The 21545-nt window shown below is 46.3% G+C and overlaps 1 protein-coding gene across 12 annotated transcripts in view; it reads right to left on the bottom strand.

Annotated features, from left to right (window-relative positions):
* The window catches only part of KTN1 (kinectin 1), a 57259-nt gene extending 48311 nt beyond the window's left edge, over positions 1–8948 (bottom strand). For 10 of the 12 annotated variants that reach the window (XM_063159693.1, XM_063159697.1, XM_063159698.1 and 7 more), the window contains exons 1-4: positions 8381–8948; positions 6627–6764; positions 4211–4378; positions 1834–1964 (exon numbers count right to left, since the gene is read on the bottom strand). In XM_063159693.1, coding sequence (XP_063015763.1) covers positions 1834–1964; positions 4211–4378; positions 6627–6764; positions 8381–8912 — 969 coding nt within the window. In that variant the 5' untranslated portion in view covers positions 8913–8948. The remainder of the gene's footprint in view (positions 1–1833; positions 1965–4210; positions 4379–6626; positions 6765–8380) is intronic. The other 2 variants (XM_063159694.1, XM_063159700.1) reach the window with 2 other exon arrangements.
* Between the last annotated feature and the right edge of the window lie 12597 nt (positions 8949–21545).

The following is a 21545-nucleotide window of genomic DNA, read 5'->3' as shown; positions in this document are numbered from 1 at the left end:
AGAGCCTCCAGCTGATGTAGTTACATTTCTGCTGGCACACTGACACAAAAAGTTTCAGAGATACTCCAGGGAATAGACCTAAAGGAACAATCCCCAAGGAACAGACCTAGAGGAACAATCCCCTTGCATACTGGCCCTATAAATGAAATAAATGTCATAAAGAGCACAAATTCTCTGTGTTTGTGCTCAGATTTGACTCAGGGAAGTGTGATGGTTGTTCAGTCTCAGCCCTTGCAGGTTCCAAGCCCAGACTGGATAAAGCCCTGAGCAGCCTGTGCTGATCTCAGAGCTGGTGCTGCCTTGAGGAGGAGGATGGATCACTCGGACATCACTCATTCAAGTCTGATAACTGAAGAAGGAAAGAAGTCTCAGTCCCATAAATGGACCCTGAATTTCTCTGGAAATTCTCCTTTAGAGGTAATGTGCATGCCTGCAGTACAAACACACTGTCAGGGACTTGCAAGAGCTACAGAGAGAACACAATTCACACTTCCACCTACAGAAACCCACTTTTTTTTTGTTGTCTACAAACCCAGTTTTCATCCTAAAGGTTCAGCTTTAACACCAAACCTTCCTTTAAAACAAGAAAAAACCAGAGCAAGCAGGGTGGCTGCTCAAACAGGCAACGCCATTCCAAGGGCAGCACTACTGGGTTTTGTCTTTGGAGGTTTTCAAGATGCAAATGGACAAATCCCTGAGAAAACTGCTCAGAATTCAGTGTTGGAGCTGTTCTGAGCAGGCAGCTGGAGTGCAGAGCCTCTTGAAGCCCCCACCAGCCCAAAGTGTGCTGTTATTGTGATATATTGCATTCACTGGACTGACACGGAGCCAGTTCTGCATTTCTGGTACCGTGTCTGCAGAGGAACACAGGATTGCAAGAGCTCAAGGGTGACACACAGGATGTGACAAGCACAAAGTGACACCCACAGTGAGTCATGGCAGGGAGGAGTAGCTGTGTGCCCAGCAACAGGACCCAAAACACAAGTTACACCTCAATGTGAATAAAAGCTGCTTTCCCTGGAGGATGGCACAGACCTGGAACAGCTGCCCAGGGAAGGGGTGGGGTTTCCCTCTGTGGAGACATTCCAAATCCACATGGACACAGTCCTGTGTCACCTGCTCCAGGTGACCCTGCCTCGGCCAGGGGATTGGGCTGAATGGCCTCCAGAGCTCCCTTCCACCCCAAGGGTTGTGAGATTCTGCATTGATAAGGAACTGGTGGACACCATTCTCTTCTGTCTTGACTACAAGAATTAAAAAGAACTGCCAAGCACTGGCACAGGTTGCCCAGAGGGGTTTTGCAGCCATTCCCTAAAGGCTTCAAGATATCCAGCCTGGATAAAGCATGGGCTGACCTCAGAGCTGGTCCTGCTTCAGGTAGGAGGCTGGAGCACTCCAAACCCCTTGAGATCCCTTCCAAACCTGAACTGCCCTACAATCCTATGGAAAATCTCCAAAGGACTCAAACTACGTTGTATAGACTTGCAAAGCACAGAATTAGTTCTGAATTCCTCCCACAGCTTATCCTATTCACACATTTGAGCAGGATCACTCCCAAAAGTCACCAGCCATCCCTCCCTGTGCCAACACACACGTGTCAGCAGCAGCATTCCTGCTTGATTCTTGCCCTCCATGGCCATTCCTGCTGTTCCCAAGTGGCCAGAGCCACCCCTGGCATGGCAGATGGCAGCACAAAGGCATCTGACAGCTCAGTGCTGCACGCCAGACTCTGCCCAGATCACACTGACAGAGCTCATCTGACAGCACCACTTCCAATTTCTGGTTGTTCAATCAGTTTTGTCTTCCCTCCCCACACAATCCACAGCCACTCACCTTTTGCAAGAAATCATGAATTGCACCAGATTTTTCCTTTAACACCTCCACTACACAGCGGGCCTCGTCTTCAGAGAAGATCATGTTCTTCATGGATGTTACAAAATCCTTGAATTTTACTTCAGCATTCTCTGCAACACAGAAGGGAGGGTTTATTTACTTTGGACTCCATACAGAATTATTTATTTTGCCTTGAAACAGCATGTGATGGGGTATCATTATGCATTATATTTAATTCCAGTCTGAAATGCCAAGAAGCAAGAGGTCATGAACATTCAGCAAAAACAACATCTCTCCAATTTAAACCCGATAACAATCTGCCAGCTGATAGTTTTGGGAAAAGAGAAAATCCCAGCACTCTGTTTGCACAGTTGGTAACGTTTATAGTGTTGCTAGCAAGAAGACAAAGCATGACACAGATTTTGGAGGAGAAAAATAGCATAAATGTGAAAAATTTAAGAGTCCTGTCCAGTGTATCATGACAGTAATTTAAACTGAGCTCTCAATTTGGAGGACAGCCTGGCTGCACAAGCAATACGCACATGAAAATTAATTAATTTAAAAACTGGCACATTTTTGATTACAATATATGGAAGACAAAAATATTAACTTCCAAATTTAGATTGAGGGAACTGCTGCAAGAAGAGTTCAGCAGTAGGAAGATAAATCAGTAAGATCCCTGTTAATGGCTGACCAAGTGTTTAAAGAGACACACACAAGGAAAGACAATTCAACTGAAACAAAACTGTTTTCTCTAACAAAAACCACTGCTCACAAACAGGCTGCTCATAAACAGGTCATTAGGTGGCCCTCTGACTCCAGGAAATGGGAGCACAAGACCAAGGCACCCCATATCACGGTCAAATATTCACCAGTGGCCAAAAGTGTGTGAAGGAATGGGAAGAATTAAAAAAAGCAGAAGCTCAAAAGTGATGCTTGGTCAGAAATTGTCCCATAGATCACGGAGACAGGTCTGGTCAACCATGCCCCTGAAATCAAGTTAACACATCAAACCCAAAGATGTGTCTGAGAAATAAATGAAGAACAAAAAAGCAGCAGTGACTCTATGCCCTAAAAGAAATTACCAAGCATAAAATCACTGAATGACAGAGCATGGGGAAGGAGTGCTGAGGAATTCTAGCACACTCTGTCCTAGTCCTAAACCCAACTAAGCCTTCACTTCAGCTCACACCAGTGCTGCACTGACACCACCCGTGATGCTGCTACCAGGAATATGCCCAGATGCTGAGACCACAGCCTGGGAACTGATCCCAGCTGGGCCAGGAGCAGGAGCAGCCCCGGCCCTGTGCTCCCTGAAGGCACAGAGACCTTGCCCATGCACCCAAGGAGCTTACAATTAGAGCAGGGCAAGATTTCTATATTGGGAGGGCAAATCCCAGCTGACACAGGAGAATTAGGAGTTCATGGAGAAGGTCACAGCGTGCCGAGGAAATGAGAAGGGACAGGAGCACGTGAGGGGCTCTGATGCTGCAGGACAGAAACGTGCAGCCACTGAGCCAGCAGCACAACAGGAGCCTCAGGAATGTGGGAATCCAATTAAAGAGCTGCCAGGAAGCTTTGGAGGGGGTATTTTAGAAGACAAAACTAAACAGAGAGGTTCCAAAGAGCAAAATGAGTGACCAGACAGTGCTGAAGAATCAGCCTTCTGCCCAAACCTGAGCTGGGTGTCACTGCTCAGCTGCCAGGCTTTTCTCTGGCTGCTCACAAACTTGAGGTCTCAACTCATCAGGCTTTGAGATGGTCAGAGGCCTATTTAAAGCTTCAGAGTGGAACACAAGGCTCATTAATCACTCCAGGCATTTGTGGGAGACTATGAAGGAAGTCCTCCTGTCCCAAGCAATTCTATCTGCACTGAAGGAAAAATTTGAGTCTCCCTGGAAAGTGCCAGACTCTCTCCGCTGACAATCTGCTTCAGGTCACTCTGTATTGCACTGGGTCAGCCTCAGATAGCTCCATGAACAGCCCTAGAGCATGCAGGCTGCCCTTCCAGCCTCCAGCAGACCCCAAGAGCTTGTGCTGAATGCCCTGGGTTTGGAGCCCATCCCTGTGAGCAATGTCTGAACTCTCCTCTGTGAACTCCCTTCACTGCATCTGTGTGGTCTGTGATCACCCCTTTGCTCTCTGGGGACACAAAAGCCCAGTCAGAGCTGAAAGGATTCAGATGGCACAGAGCCCTTTGCACAGTGCCAAAGACAAGGCAGAAATGAGCACACACAAGAAGAGCATCCTGCAAAAACATTTTCCTCAAATCCCTTCTCCACATTACATCAGAGAGAATCCCCCTCCCTCCGCTTCTTCCCTGCTGAATTTTGCAAGCAGGCTATGCCAGAAACACACTAAAATATCAGTTTCTTACCTTTATCTGTTTCATTCTTCAGTTTCTTGCCACTGCCCTTCTGGATGCCCTCATTCACATTGTGTTTTACAACTTCAACCGGCTCACGCCTTTCCAAAGTGCCTGAGTCAGAATTATCCATCAAAGGAATATAAGTAGTTGCTTGAATAAGAGGTTCATCCACCAAAACTGTAATCATAAGTCCACAGGATGGGTTAAAGCTTTGTAATAATTGACACCAACACTTTTAGAAAAGGTGCCACAACATTAAGAGTTGAAGTAAAGAATCTCCAACCTCAATAGTTAATTATACTCTCCATTTCTATTATCCTTCACAGATTAACTCATTAAAGCTCTTCAGGTAAGTCCATTAAATAAAGGCCTCTAATGCATAGTAATTTAATAGCTTCAATTAAATTTCTACTTTCAAAGCTGTCTTCTAGCATTTTAACAAGAAGAAAAGAACCTTTACATTTGACTTTCATTTCACTTTAGTAAGAAAGTCGCACGTGGCATCAACGATTTTACTTGTGGCTGTGGAGAAAATCATTCAGCATCCCTAAAATATGAATAAAGCCTTTTGTCCCTATTCTGCTAAAAGCTGGTACTTCACTGGCAGCATTTTCATGGATTACATCACCTGTGAACTCAGCCACTTGGGCAGAGCATGCAGCAGGGGCAGCACTCGAGCTCATTTTGCATGCAGACTCCACTGCCCTTAATGAAGATCTCTCATCTGTCAGAGCAGGTTTGGGCATCATTAACAGGCAGAGAGGTGCTCAGAGGCACTGCCTGACCCCAGCCCTCCACTCCCACACCCTTGGATCACCGTGGTGAGGAGCAGCCTCTGCCCAAAGAGCTCCTCAGCAGAGACAGAAGCAGGAGAGGGGAGAGCAGGAGTGACAGAGCTGCAGCTGCTGCTTGCCCAGCTCCTGTTCCACACTGCCTGCAGGATGCCAGAGGCTGTGCATGGGCCAGCAGGCAAATCCCTGCCCCAGCCAGCCCACAGTGCAGGGCTGAGGGACAGCAGATGCCAGGCAGCAGCACAGAGAGAGGAGAACTGGGTGGGATGCAGGGTTTGGGCATCAGTGCAGAACAAGGATGCACTCCTGGCTGCCAGAGAGCCAGTTATGAAACACTCCTAAATTCTGGCTCTGTAAAAGGAGTGCAATGGGCTAGATGGACCTTTTTGTGTCACCTGGTGCCTCTCCACTTCAGCAGCCAGCAAACACCTGCAGGTACACTGCAAGCTCAGAGGTGAGAACTCTCCGCCAGCAGAAACAACCACCAGCTGCCCTCCTCACATTTTCCCTTCCTCTCCTTTTGAACTTCCCTCCCTTCCAACTCCTATTTAATATCAATGAGACATTCTGCAGTATGAAATCCCCACAGTCATGTCCTGGCTAATCCTGGTGTCCACCAGAGCTCATTTTTACTCAGTCATTGAAAAGAAAACAGTTTGCATTCAAATAATGCATGAGCTGTTGCCCTGTAACACTGACAGCTCAGCTTTGCTGCTGCTGAGCTGGTACTGACATTCACTGCCCTGTACAGACAAGTTTGTGGCCCCTAAAAAACTGCAATGCACATATTTCCATCAGGAAAAGCACAAGAATAAAAAATGATCACATAAAAGGTGATCACATGAGTAGGTTTTTTCCAGCAATCATTTAGGAGTTTTTCAGCTATACAGGAACCCTATAGAGCTTGGAACTCCATCCTGGACTGAACAAGGCCCACAACAGATCTGCACCCTGATAACCTGACCAAAATATAAAGGGAACAGTGGGTAATAGTGCTCCAGGAGCAGCCCATCAGCTCCAACTTCACAGCTGCCCCAGCAGAGAAGAGTCTTGAGGAGCTAACAAGGTGGCCTCACAGAACTTCATGGTCACCCTGTGCCCAAAAGCCAGACACAACAGCAGCCATTGTAAAAAATTAAAAAAAAAAAAAAAAAAAAAGAGAAAAACACACAGACACAGAGGCACAGTGAGCCAAGAGGACACAAGAAGCAGCATCTTGGCAGAGAACAGGGCATGACAACAGTGACGGCCTTGAGAGCAAAGATGAACAGTTTCTGTTGGAGCAAGAGGCAGCCAACAAAAGGACAATAAGAGAGGAATGTGGTCAAAGCAACTGGCTGAAAAAACTGCAATCTTGTTTGGGGCAATGACTGCAGCAGCTCCAGACATGCCTTGCTCAGAGCAACTTCAAGTCTGCTCATTACTCCTCGCTCAAGTGTGGATATTTGGATCCAAGAGAGCTCAGAAAGGGATCTCAAGCTCAGCAATCTTTCCTACCTGGAATTCCTGCTTTTTCAAATCAAGAGTTACTATTCTCTGAGTTCCTTCTCCAAAGGAAGAGGAACTAAAGCACGGATGGCAAAAAGGTTTAACAGTCAGGTTTATCTGAGCAATGTCACAGACTGGATTCTTACCATTATCAACTTTTTGCTTCTTTGCAGAGACTTTCTTCTTCCCTGACACATTTTCTTGCTTTATCTCCTGGTGGAGCAGCACTGGCTCTTGCTTTTTGGCAGGAGATACAACAGAATCAGTCTTACTATCTTGATCATCTGCAACAGACAATTGAGACAATATATGCTCTTCTGTATATTCTCAGCATTACCTTTTAATCAGCAGATCTGGAATCACCAAATTCTCCAATCCCAGGAAAACAAACTCACATCTTTTAAACATAACACGAATTTATCCCCATATACATACACACAGACTCACACACAAACACACAATTCCCAGATCAGGTGAGACCCCAAAGCAACAGGAAGGTTTAGCAGAGTCAAGAGCCACAGCACCCAGTGATTTTTTAAGACAGGAATCTCATGTGCAAGCAGAACACACAGCAATGCAAGGAACAGTTTAACAACTCCAATCCAGATTTCACTGTGACAGAGCAGACAGCACATATTACCCATATTATTTTCTTATTTAGAAGTGTACTTTTCCCCTCCATGAACCCACTTGGGCACTTTAAACACACACACCCCCAATAGCTACTGGGACTGTGAGAAGCAGAAAATAAGCGTTTCCCATTAGGGAGCTGTTCTTTTTAAAAGCAGTTTCTAGTGAGGAATTTTTTTATCATTTTGGACAGCCTGTGCTATATTAAGATTCTTGTCAGAGCTGACACACACACAGCACCGGGCTCTGGTGTCAGCTCCTGTAATCAAGGAGAAGAGCTCGTTGTGGCTGCCCTCAGAATTGTGCTTGCAGACCACATTTTAACTGTGCCACAGAGATTTGCAGAGAACACCCACAAGCAAGATTGGATACTTTCTCTGTTGGTAGTGGGTGGGTCTTTTTTCCTCCAGTTTTTTTGGGGTTTTTTTTCAGAAAAAGAAAAAATCGACCACATCAAGCAGCAATGTCATTCTTTTTCCTCACTCCCTGTGCAGACCTGCTGTGCCTGCATCTCACAAGGGAAACTGCAAATATCTTGGGTTTCATTTATTTCTAGAACTGGGTATTTTTATTCTTTTTTCACTTCTACTCCTAGTCAAGACAACCACATGGAGACATATCCTGATGAGGATATGGTCAAGACAGTCAGAAGGGATTCTGAAGAGTTTTTGGTCTGTGCCAGGTTGGATATTTCAGTCACAACAGCCAGACCAGTTTTAGCATCAGTTCCATTCAGTTAAAGAGGTGTAGCAGGTGGGCAGCAATGAATCAAGCACCAATCCATGAATCAGCCACCAAACACCTCTCTGTGCATTATGCCTGCACTTAGAGTGATTTATTTTGCAGACTGCTATTAGGTTTCTTGAGATGCCCTCCCTTATCAGAGCAACCACTCTCAGGACTCTGCTTTTTCACTGCCTGGCTCAGAATGCACACAGCAAAAATATCTCCTGACTTCTCTCAGGTAATCAGAATTTTGATTGAGAGCAAAGCAGCCAAACCACAGAGCCAGGCAAAGGAATGAGCTACTCTGTTTCACTTCATCTTTACTAGAAGAAAGCAAGGCCGGGAGGAGGAAAACCAGAGCACTGCTGCCAGATGAAAAACAGGGGGGAAAAAAGCAATAGCTCATAAAAAAGGAGAAGGTTAGAAAGGAGCTTTGCCCCGTAGAGATCAGGCAGAACAGTTGTGAGAGACACTCTGTGGCCTTGCAAAAAAGCAGAACACGGTTTTGGCGTTCTGTGCAAGAAGCATATGCAACATCAGATACCCATTCCATTTTTCTGCTTCTTCTGCCCAGGCTTCTTCTTAGCTGCTGTTGGTTCAGATGGTGGAGTGGGCTGTTTTGTAACAGGGACTGGATCTACTTTCTTGCCTGAAGACTTGGATCCTTCCGAGTCCTTAGTTACGTGATCATCTTGGTTGGCCTTGTGCTTCTTCTCCTTCTTCTTCCTCTCCCTGAGGCCGGCGGGGGCCTCGGTGCCCGCCGAGGGGACGGCGGGGACGGCAGGGACAGGCTCCTCATCCGTGCCCAGGGCATCAGACAGCTTAAAGTCCCGAGGGGCGCTCTCCGAGTCGGACTCGTGGATGTTCCCGTTCTGAGCCTCTTTCTTCTTGTTCTTCTTCTTCTCCGTTTTCTTCTTGTCGGCCTTGCTGGGCGGGAACTTCAGGTCCCGCTTCTGCTTGGCGAGGACCTCGTCGTACAAAGTCTCTTTCATGAAAAGCCAGAAAAAGAGGAAGATGACTGTAATGACCACAGAAGGGATGAGGATGATGAAGTAGGTGGACTCGTAAAACTCCATTGTGCTTTTTCTTAGCTATGATTTCTTAAAAAAAACCTACAGGAGAAAGGGAAAAAAAAAAAGAAAAATTAGGTTTTGAACACTTTTTCCCTCAGTGTTATTTCCTCCACCAATTATAATAATAAAAGAAGATTTCTCCTTGTTACAGAGCAGCCTCAAAGTAGCTTTAATAAAATTACCAAACTACACCAGGCATGGAACAGCTTCTGGAATCATTTACCACTTGCTTCAAAGTTGCTGGCCTGGGTAGGAAAAGTGCAGTTTGCCAGACTGCTGATCTGGGGAGAGAATAATTCCCTTCCCTTGCTTTTCTTCATCCTCCTCACTCTTCCTTCCCACTTACATAAAGTTAAAGCTTTTGATTTCAGAAATACATGAGGCAGCACTTCCAGAGCCTGTGAAAAAGAGACCACTAAGTATGTACAGAACTCCACTTTTTTTCTTTTTTTTTTTCTTTCATAAATCAAATATAATTCATTAAGATTCTTATCCTGGGAAGCAGGAGTTAAATTTCACCTTCCTTTTGTTCCCAGATTTATGACAGCTTCAGAAGTGGAATGAGGAGAGGACAGGAGAGAGCCCTGAATTTTAGTCAGCCATAAAGAATCAGGTATTTTCAAAACTCCTTTTTGAAGTCTAAAACCCAGCTTTACACTCATGAAAATTCCATACATTCATGGGGAAACAGGAAGATCTGTTACTTATTTTGAACATGTGATGGTATAAAACTTCCAGGGCACTTATACAGAACAGATGATTCCAGGATAATTTGCTGAAAACAATATTTTTGTCCCAAACATTACATGTATTTTCTTTCTAAAAAAGCAGGAACCACAGAGTTAAAAAAAAAAGTCAGAACAAGGTTAAAAAACCTAACTTTGGGGTCAAAACAAGCCAGATTTTCCCAAAGTCAGAACAAGGTTAAAAAACCTAACTTTGGGGTCAAAACAAGCCAGATTTTCCCATTTCACAACTGACTGGTATAAACAGACCTGGATTTTTGCAGGAAGAATCCAAATTTTCTCCAGACTGCTTGCTCCAAGATAGAAAATAAACTCAAAAAAAAAAAAAACACCTAATATTGCAAAAAAATTCCACACTTAATCCAAACTAATTAGGCAAGTGCAATTCCCAATCCACCAACTCAGTTTGAAACCCACTATGGGAAGCACATGCCACAGCTCCATTTTCCTCTACACAAGAAAATTGACTTTTCAACTCCAGAGTCCCCTGGGACACCCATCCTCTTGGGGAATGAAAGGCAAGGGATTTAACCCAGGTTGTTCAGAATATTTCCACTGCTGCTTGAAAAATGAAAACAGATGTGTCCACCCAGGGCACAGGGAATAAAATGCACGTGGTGCAGGGAGAGGGCAGGCTCTCCTTGCCTCTGGGCAGGAGATTCACTCATTTCAAGTTGTTTTACCTCAATTCCTGGCTGGTTTGGAAGCTGCTAGCACAAAGTGGCTTGTGCCATCCTGCCACAGTGCAGAGAGCTCGGTGTGCAGTCTGGCTCTGGCTCAAGAGTTGTTATATAGAATAATTTCTGGACAGAGAGGAGTCCCTGTGATAATATATTTGTACAGTGCATTGAGCAGCACAGAAAGCAGGGCTTGGGAACTCTAATTTGGCTATTAAGTTATCCAAATAAAAGACTAACACTTCAATACACTAATTATTCATCAGTTGTCTTAACATTAAGTCTCCTCCCAGTTTGTATTTATTTTCTGCGTGTACACAGCTCACTGAAAATTACAGGGTCTAAAATTACATCCAGCACAGAAAGTTTTGGAAGGGCTGAGAGGGATGGGAAGAAAAGCTTGTCTTTTGGGGGAAAAAAAGAGCACAGATGCTCAAAACTAAGCTGGAGCTTTCAAAATGATTAATTACAGCTACTTGATAAACCCAGCTCCCTGCACCAAGTGATCTAATATTAGTCATCTCTTGAAGGAAGCAGATCTTGAAAATTTGTCTCAGCCAAAGTCAATATTGAATGCTTACGGGGAAAAGCTAATCCCCAAAGTAAATATGTAATTAAGCAGATTTTGCACAAGTGTAATTAAGTTGATCATTACAATACACTGCTGCAGCAGCAGCTACAATAGCCAAGCACGGGGAGCCCAGCAGGGCCCAGCTCATGGCAGCAGCACACAGCCAGCCATGAGCTCAGGGCATGGACAGGCACACCCTGCACAGCCCCCAGCCTCTCACACAGATGCTCAGGGCAAAGCACAGGCTCGGGGTAACGCTGCTGAGGAGCTCCAAGGCTCCTCAAGAGGGTCAGGAGGCCACCATGGCCATGCAGGCAGGACATGCTCCACAGAGAGAGACACACTGAAAAGCTTTGGCTGCTTCCATAAATCCATGATGACAGCAGCTAGTCTGGGTGGGGAACGTGTGCTGGACTGGCTGGGCTCTGATCTCAGGGCTGGACAGGCTCTGCTGAGCCTCTGTCCCCCACCCTGCTCCCCCTCCCTGCACTGCCCCAAAAACGGGATCATCTCCCACATCCGGAGCATGACACTGCAGTGATGAGCTCCAGAGCTCCATTCCTGCTCCTGTCCCCTTCCTACTCCCTGCATTTCCCCAAAAACGGGATCATCTCCCACATCTGGAGCATGACACTGCAGTGATGAGCTCCATTCCTGCTCCTGTCCCCTTCCTGCTCCCTGCATTTCCCCAAAAACGGGATCATCTCCCACATCTGGAGCATGACACTGCAGTGATGAGCTCCATTCCTGCTCCCTGCACTTGCCCAAAAAACAGGACCATCTCCCAGATCTGGAGCATGACACTGCAGTGATGAGCTCCAGAACTCCATTCCTGCTCCTGTCCCCCTATTGCTCCCTGAAATTCCCCAAAATCAGGATCATCTCCCAGATCTGGAGCATGACACCACAGTGACGAGCTCCAGAGCATCCCCAGGCTCCATTCCTGCTCCTGTCCCCCTCCTGCTGCCTGCAATTCCCCAAAACCGGGATCATCTCCCAGATCTGGAGCATGACACTGCAGTGATGAGCTCCAGAGCACCCCAGGCTCCATTCCTGCTCCTCTCCCCCCTTCCTGCTCCCTGTAATTCCCCAATATTGGGATCATCTCCCAGATCTGGAGTCCAACCCTGCAGTGATGAGCTCCAGAGCCTCTCCAGGCTCCATTCCTGCTCCTGTTCTCTGCACTTCCCCAAGAATGGGATCATCTCCCAGATCTGGAGCACAACCCTGCAGTGATGAGTTCCAGAGCTCCATTCCTGCTCCTGTCCCCCTATTGCTCCCTGAAATTCCCCAAAAACAGGATCATCTCCCAGATCTGGAGCATGACACTGAAGTGATGAGCTCCAGAGCTCCATTCCTGCTCCTGTCCCCCTCCTGCTCATCAGGGCAATGCCAAACATGAGCCACACAAACCTTTCCACTCCAAACACTGATCAGAATAAGACCTCTGAATTTATGATCAGATCTGATCTCTGAACTCCATACACAAATCCAGCTTTTCCCATAGAAGCACAGTTTAAAAAAAAAAAAAAAAAAAACCTAAATCTAAATAAAACTCTCAGGGTGTAACTAGAATTGATTAAGCACACAGGAACAGCAAGCAAAAGCTGTGCTCTGATGGCCATACACTAATTTCTCATCTCAGCCCAGCAAGGGTATTTAAAACTCACTCCAGGAGGATCCCACTGCTGCTGGCTCTGTGCAGAATCACAAATACAGCATCCATCACACCACCCCCTGCCAAAATGTCTTTATAAAGTGGCATCCTTGCCATGGGGTAAATTGGCAGTGTTTTGGCTCACACACAGTTTCCAGTTGTCCTCTGACAATCTACAATTACTAGCAGTTCCATCATTTCCATTTGTATTTCTGTATTACACTGAGAAGCCATCCAGGAAAAAACAGAACCAATCTATAGGGGGGAAAAAAATTCTATGCCATGCAGAAAGAAACAGGATGAAGAAACTCATTCTGTTAAAGCAGAAAAAAGCAAATGCTGCATTGACACACCTTCACCTACCAGCTTAACTGCTCCATTTAGTTTTACTATCCTGGTTAGGAGACCAGGATAGTAAAAAAAAAAGCATTTTTTCCCCAGAAGTGCTGCAATGGGACTTTTATCATTTGCAGCTCTGAAGTCTCCAGGGTGGCTGCAGCAGCTCCCCACCCACCCAAACCCACAATGCCAGGCAAGGCACTCCCAGTGCAATCCCACTGCACTCCCCCTCCTTACTGCCTACGGAGGCACAGCAACTTCAGCTACACCTAAATTTCAAGGTATTTGGTTAAATACTCACCTTTCCGCTGTGTTTGATACTCAACCTGCTCTTGCTCACGTTTCTCAGAGCCCAGCCCCGTGCCAGGCTCCCCCCTGGCAGACCCGTGAATTCCAGACCTCACAACATCCCCTCAGTCATTCTGAAAAAGGGGAACAAGCTGCATCTGTCCCAGGCCGTGCACAGACCCAGTTACTGTTCCCATCCTGCCTTTAACAAAAGAATTGCACTTTTGTTCCCTAAACAGAGCCCGTGCCACAGAAAAATAACTATTTCTGAACTCCACTGTGCTGTTACTGCCTGCACCTGACTTCTCCTGCCAGTTCATGCTGCCCTGGATTTTCTGACCCACCCTCTGCCTTTCTGAATTTAAATCTCAAGTTTCACCCTGCGCAGATACCACATTTCACAGGATATTCATTCAGTTTAGGTCCAGGGGATTAACTTACTTGAGAAGATAGAAATAAATTATAGCTCCATCTGGCTAATGAGTCACTCATAGCTTAGCCCCAGCACATGAGAAGCACGGCTGCTATAAAAGCTTGGGTCCCAAAATGCACATAATCTTCAGGGATTTGTGCCTCTTTGAAAAACTAACATTAAAGAGGGAAAATACAGGTACCAAGGTGCCTTTTTTTAAATACTAAGCAGTTTAAGAGATATCATGTATTATTTAGCCAAGGCAACAGCTCCTTTAATTGGGATATTTCCCTGGGATTTTCTCAAGCTGGCAAGCAGACTCGCATCCAACAGCCACTAGGAACACAGCAAGAAGTCTCAGAGCTGTATCTGGATTCAATAAATTCCTCAAACAGATAACATTATTTTTGTTCTCCCTATTCTGCACGCAGCTTGGAACACGCTCCCTATCAGCCAGCTGCAAACAGGATCCTCTTGAAAACAGCTTCACTCCCAAACTCTTCCTCCCCCAGAGATGATGCCCAGCAACTTGGGCAACTAAACCCAATCTGCCACAGGCAAGGTATGAAATTAAACAAGAAGTTCAGCCTCTCCATGCCTATTCCACATTCATACACAAGAGCAAATGTGACTCGTTTGTGTTACCTGACTAAAGCACTGCTCAAGCTCTAGGGAGGGGGGCTGCCAGGAAAACTTCAGGGTAGTTCACTTAACATCAGTGTTGGTACTGCATATGGGAAAACTGTAGAATTACAGCTTAGTTGGTTTAGTTTTGGGGGTTTTAAGCAGTGTTGTGTGTTACTGAAAAAATAAGATGGGTTTTTCGTGTCCCAAGATAAGACACAAAGCACAGCAGAGCTGCTGGGATGTGACACCAAGAGCTGTTGGAGCAAGCAGGGATTTTAGCCCATCAAATTTGCTTGAGTTCATTAACAGCTGGCTAACTTCAGCAGGTGAGCCACACTGAGCTCAGCATTCCCCAAAAACAACCAGTGCAGAGAACAGCAGCAAGGAGCTGACTGCACCCAAGCAGTTTTTTCACAGGAGAATTAAGGTACTGCACACAGACCTCAGCTGACACCTACATAAAGAAAAGGCACAGCTTCCAGTAAGATCACACACAATCTTCTCACAGGTCACTTTTAAATTGCACAGTTTGAAGTCATGCACGAGGCACTCAGCAGCCAGAAAAGCTGAAGGTCCAAATGGACCTGTGAGTTTTGATCCCAGTGGCAAATCAGAAAATTACAGAAGAGACTCAGAATATCCTGAGTTGAAAGGGACCCACAAGGATCTTTGGGTTCAACTCCTGGCCCTGCACAGACACCCCAACAATCCCACCCTGTGCCTGAGAGTGTGTTCCAAGCACTCCTGGAGCTCTGGCAGCCCTGGGGCTGAGCCCATTCCCTGCTCAGCCTGGGCAGTGCCAGCACCCTCTGGGCAAAGAACCTTTCTTGAAATCCAGCCCAAACCTCCCCTGACACAGCTCCAGCTGTTCCCTCAGGTCCTGCTGATGCTCAGGAAGAAGAATTCAGCATCTGCCCCTCCCCTTCCCCCTGAGAGGAAGCTGCAGCCAGGATGAAGTCTGTCCTCAGTTCATCCCCTGCAGGCTGAACCAGCCAGGTGACCTCGGTCACTCCTCTCATGCCTTCCCCTCCAGACCCTTCCATGGCCCCTGGGCACTCTCCAGTACCTTCCTAACCTTCCTATGTTGTGGCATCCACCTTACTCAGGGTAAAATTTAACCTGTATATTTATACTCTTTTTAAAAATTATAGTTTTATATCTCTATTTCCATGCTCTGTTTACACCAATCCCCCCAAACTGGAGGGGAAGCGTAATAAACAGCATTTCAAGCTCTGAATTTTTCATTTCAATTCTTGCCCTGACAGCATGATTTGTGCAGCCCCGGGAGAAAGCTGCAGACACTCAAAAACACCAACTGAGCCATTCAGGTGTTAAAACTACTCTTCCCAGGAAGGAGACCTGTTCAAGGGAAGCTCAACAGTGCTTGACACCCCCTCCAAGGTGCTGACAGCAAGAGCAGAGCAAAACTTGTCAATAAATCTTGCTCTCCACTTTATTTCACTGATACAATGAAGCCATTTGCAGAGCACAAGCTCGGTGCTTCAAATACCCTCTAGGTAAATATTTTCCATTCCAAACATGCCGCTGTTTGTACCATCTGTTGGGCTCTGTCTGCTCTCAGTCGCTTGATGTTAGTTAACACAGACAAGCTCTTTATTAAATTCCAGAAAGAGTAGCTTTGCTTCAACAAAAGCCTTTACTTTCAGAGGGGATTTTTTTTTATACAACTTCAGAGCCAACACCTGACAAAAATGCAGCAGCAGTGCCGAGAGGGAGCTGGGAGCACAATAAGGCTGCACCACCTCGCCACCAGCACCAGCAGATGTCCTTGATCTTGTCCCTGTGCCGGCAGCAGCGAGCACCCAGGTACCTCCCACAAGAGGTTTCCACCACAGCCCGGCTCTTTGGGCAAGTTCCTACAAGATAAGGCAGGGCAGGGATTCACCAGGAGGCAGCTGACGCCCTGAAACCACCCGGGCTGGAGGATAAAGAGCCCAGAACTGGAATTAGCATCAGTGAAAGTGCAGCGAGCAACCTGGCTTTAGCAGGGGATAAATGCACACACACCTGCTGCTGGCACAGAGCAGGGAAAAGCAGCCTCTGCATTCTGATATCCCAAACTGCACAGAGCCTGGCACAGCAGAACCCCACCAAAGCACGGGCACAAATACACTGATATCAGGTTTGCTCCCTGCGATGGGCACCGCTGCAGCACCTCCACTCACAGGGGTGGGTTTGGGCTCCTCGTGAAAATAAAGATGTTGAGGAGCTGGAGCTTGGAAAAGGGAACAGAGCTGGGGAAGGGTTTGGAGCACCAGGGACAGCTGAGGGGGTTCAGCTGGGAAAAAAGGAGGTTCAGGGGACGCCTTCTCACTCTCCACAACTGCCTGACAGGAGGTGACAGCCAGGGGGTTCAGGTTCTGCTGCCACAGAACAGGGGACAGGACAAGAGGAAACAGCCTCAAGTTGCACCAGAGTAGGTTTAGATTGGATATTAGGGAAAATTTCTTCATTGAAAGGGTGGTCAGGCACTGGCACAGCTGCCAAGGGCAAGGGTGGAGTGCCCATCCCTGGAGGAATTTAAAAACTGTGTGGATGTGGCACTTGGGGACATGGGACAGTGGTGGCCTTGGCAGTGCTGAGGGAATGGTTGGACTTGATTTTACAGCGCTCTTCCAACCTAAATTGGAAGAGTCTGTACTACTCAGCACAACAAAGTTTAGGAAACTAAAACATTTCTTGCAGTATTTGTGAGAGGATGTTACTTGGGATAAAAACCAGTGTGCGTTAGAACCAGCAAAAAATGTCCTTGGCTGCACCAGACTCCAGAAACTGCAAGTTTCCCTTTTAAATCACCAGCAGCTAACACACACACCCCCCTATTATTCCCAGAGTTAGAAGATAACAAATTATCTTTACCTTTTTTCAAAGTGCCTGTAAAGAATCAAAGGTTTCTTTCTTCCAGCAGGAATTACTCAGCAAGTCTGCATCTTCCCATCCCGGCTTCCAAGGAGTCCCTGAGGCTCCCCCAGCTCCTTCCTTCACACACTCATGTTCAGACATGCTCTGCCCACACCACCATGAACTATTTGAGAGGCTTTTAAACACCCAAGCAGCCAGCTCAGGCTTTTGGGTAAGCATTTCCCCTTTCCCTGCTCTCCACGCAGGCAGGGACCAGATCAGACATTTGCTCTTCAATCACCGCCAGCTTCCGTGCACAGGGAACTGGGAAGTGATACTTCTCAAAATAGGAAGGCATAAAAAAAGATTACAGAGTTTTCTCAAAATAATACTACAAATAAGAGCCAAATCTAGCAGACTTATGGCCAAAGCTGAGCTGAGGTTCCCTGTCTGAGCAGCAGTTCCATCTGTCGTGTAGTTTTTGAGCATCAAGGGATCTCCTGCAACATGAGCCCAAAAAAAAGGACAAACCTGGCACAGATTCGAGCCAGGACTCTTGGGTCAGACAGGCATTAAACACACACAGCCACACCCTGAAATCTGCTTCTGCCCAGCACCTGGACAGGAGGGAGGGACCAGGCCACACCTGGTTTTATTCTAATTAGCTGTCTGGGAAATTCACAGGGGTTTGTAAAATCCACACTCCACAGCAGCTCAGCTTTACCACACACCAAAGCCATTTACACAGCTTTAAAGTGCTGCACACCTCAACAAAGGCCTGAAGACAGCTGCTGTGGTCTAGGGTATAAATAGACATTCACAAGATAATCTTCACCTTGGACCCACAGAAAGCCTCGGGGAGCAGCTACCAGCCCCTAAAAAGCCAGGGCAGGTACAATACAGGTCTGAGCCCAGCTGGGTTTGCTCACTCTGACACAGCTTAATCCCCTTCTGACGCAGGAAGAAGTTGCATTACTGTAAGTGTGTTCATTCTGCACCTACCCCTGGCATGCTCTATTACTTTAACTCAATTAAGTCTGAAGCACCCATAGGAATGATGCACTTGACCACCCTCTGGTCATAAATGAGGCAAAGCCCCAAATTCCAAGTAAAACAAACAAACAAAAAAATTAGGTCCTCTCCTGAGACATTCAGGGCTGCTGCATCCCTTTCATCTCCTTACATCCAAGTGTGGAAGGAAATTTTTGGTTGTGAGGCCCTGGCACAGGTTTGCCCAGAGAAGCTGTGGCTGCCCCATCCCTGAAGTGTTCAAACACAGCTTGGATGGGGCTTAGAGCAACCTGGTTTAGTGCAAGGTGTCCCTGCCCACATCATGGGGGGAAATCAGATGGTTTTTAAGGTCCCTTCCCAACCCAAATCATTCCATGATTCTATAACAGAGGAAAGCAGGTATGAGCAGTAGCTTCTCAGTACTCAAATTCCTCTCATACCTTCACAGCAATCTGCAAAGAGAAAACAGCTGGAATGAAACATTTTCCCCTTCCCAGTGTATACAGCAATTATAACTATATAAATATACATTCCTGTATTATGAATTTTTGTTAATATTTTAAAAAATAAATGTAAAATAAGAGGAGACAGAAACAAAAGAAGCAAAGGCCTTTGGTCCAGCTTTTTTTATTCTTTTTTTTTTTTTTTTCCCTTAGCAGATTCTGTGAAAGTATGAATGGCATCCGAGCACTGGGAGCTAATGCTCATTCAAAAAAACAACCCAGCTTTTTCTCCACAAGAGCTGCAAAGAGTCAAGCAGAAAACTCAGGTGCATTACCTGCCTGTGCATCCCAGGAGAGGTAAAATCCCTTTTCTGCACATCCCCAGCAGCAGAGCTGTCCCTCCCCGGGCAGGCACAAGCTGTTCTCCATCTGAATTCAGGGCAGAGCAGCCGCCCTCGGCGCCACAGCCACAGGAAAACCACGACAGATTGCTAAAGAGGATGGCATCTTGTTTATGGGCTGTGCTTCTAAAGTTTGGCCATAACTGAGAAGAGATCAGCCTTAATTTATTGCTCGGTTCTCTGGATTTCTACTCAACTTTGCCCTTAACCGTACTCGCCAGGCAACTTTTTAGCTTATTCACTGGAATTCCTCCACACATATAAGAAAGTTTTCGACCTAGCACTTGTTCTGCAGCTCTCCAGACCACCTGGTGCTAAAGCTTTTCTCCCCAGTTTCTCACCAGGGCAGCCACAGCGACAGAGAAGCAAAAAATATCCTCAATCTAAGCCTTCAAGGGCAAGCAGGTCACTCGGAGCAGCTTTAGCAGGTCCCTGTAAGTTGGATTTATTAACCTTTGTACCCCCACACCCCGAGGGTGCAGAGGCTGCCAGAACTACAGAAACTGAGCCATGCACAGCCCAACAGGGTCACTGCTGCTTTCACCACGTTTCCACCCACACTGAATGAGTGAGGTCTCACAGGAGCTCAGGGAAGGAGGAATGTGTGCACCGAGGTGATGGCACAGGACTCTTGAAGAGAGCTCAAAAATAAATGAATTTGGAACATTTCCTATAGCAATGTGTCACCAAAGGTCTTCCTGCAAGAATATATTAAATTCATCTAAGAATATTAATCTTGTTCATATTAAGAGTTTCTTTCCACTACAAAAATAAATCACACAAAGATATTCTTAGTCTGAACACCATAAAAGTGACTTGATCCAGACTTATTTTTGAATGTATATTAAAGGGATAAGAACAGAATTCTTCTGCCAACAAAGACAGGTATTAACCTAAAATAATCTGTTTAGCTTCAGACTTTTTAAGCAGACAAGATTTTACTCAAGTGTGCACAATGCTGTCCTTTACCCTGTTGCGAAAGGAACAAAAGAAGAGGAAATGACTAATCAAAGCAGCAGCACATTAATATATTTTGGTATGTGGAAAGGGAAGATTGTAGCTGGTATTTTTAACATTCCCAACAGGAGAATGCAGGGCCATGCATACACCAGGCACGGAGGCTTAGCAGCTCCCAGGAGGGGAAATTAATTTTAAAAAAAGAGAAAAAAGGTGGAGTTGTGTCCCAAAGAGGAGTTCTGTATTTTCCATTTTTCAGCATGAGCTCTGCTGGACTGAGAGCCTGGAAAGGAGGCACAGCTGGGGTCAGCAGCAGGGCCTGAGTGATAACAGGTGCACTTTGCCTGAGCTGCAGGGAAAGCCCAGCCCGCAGAGGTGCTCTGAGGGAAAAGGTGAGAGTTTCTTGGAGCACTGCCACCAGCAAACACTCCTGTAAATCCCACTGCCACCCTGCTCTGCTGGCTGCCCTCATCCACAAGCTGATAAGAGACAGGGCAAGACAAGTGTCCCAGGTGGCACCCAGCAAGCCACAGCTCACCCACGTGCCACCCATGCCATGCTCAATTCCCCCTCAGAGCTCTCCATCCCCTGCACCTTCACATCTTCCCTTGCACTCACTTTGTCACTGAACCCACTGATGTCCCTGTTCAACTGGATTTAACAGCTGGGTTTTAATCCCATATTCTCCCCTTCCCAAAAAATGGGAAACTCTTTGGGGCAGCCACAGTAGCAGGCTTGCTCAGACCAACAGGGCAGGAGCCTGACCACTGCGATAAACCCAAAATTAGAGCTTCCAAACCCCTTCCTAAAAGGGATCAAACCCAGTCAATCCAGCAGCAGCCCAGCACGGCCATTTGTGCAGTGGGATGGCACAGCACAAAGGCTCTGCTCACTCAGGAAGAGGAGCTGGACTGCTGCCTGTCTGTCCAGCTCCAATTGTTCCCACACTTCATAATTAAGGGCTACAATTCACCCTTTTTCCAATGCCAAACCCCCAAAAGGCTCCTAACAAAACCACTCTAAATACTAAATGGGAAGAGACTGTAATTGTTCAGATTCCCTCCCCTTGCTCCAACACTGCTGGATGCAAGGAGACACAGAGAAACTAATATTTAATGTTCTTGCAGAGATTTATGCTCAGCCACAAGCCTGAAGCTTAAGCAGGTCTTTACCCTGGTATCACAAAATGACAGCCCCAGTCATTCCAGCAACAAGATTTTCCCATTATTTCTGTGCAGTGTGCTGTTCCACACAGCTTTACAAAGAGGTTGGACCACTGACAACAAAAAAAAAAAAGGCTTCGTTAACCTCTCAGTGACTCGACAATCCTATTGTTGAACAGAAATGGACAAAAGAGAAGCCAGCAGCAGACAGATGCTCTCATCTATCCAAATTCCTAGAGGAAAATGAAATTGAGCTGTGCTGGGAACAGGCTGCAAGGCAGAGGAGAGTTGTTAGCTCAGAGGGAAATCAAAACTTCAGTGATTGTGAATTATATCAGATCTAGATGCTTTCATGTGGTTTCTTCTAACTACCTGGAGTCTCAAGACATTATTTATTGCACACATTATGTCTAAGCAGCTGAGTGATTTCAGTTGTCTCTAAAGAGAAAACTACTGTCAATGTGGCACAGATGTAGCTAAAT

Source organism: Melospiza melodia, chromosome 6, assembly GCF_035770615.1.
Source record: "Melospiza melodia melodia isolate bMelMel2 chromosome 6, bMelMel2.pri, whole genome shotgun sequence".
Lineage (NCBI taxonomy): Eukaryota > Metazoa > Chordata > Aves > Passeriformes > Passerellidae > Melospiza > Melospiza melodia.
The sequence above is the reverse complement of the archived record's forward strand: the minus strand, read 5'-3'. Positions and strand labels throughout refer to the sequence as shown.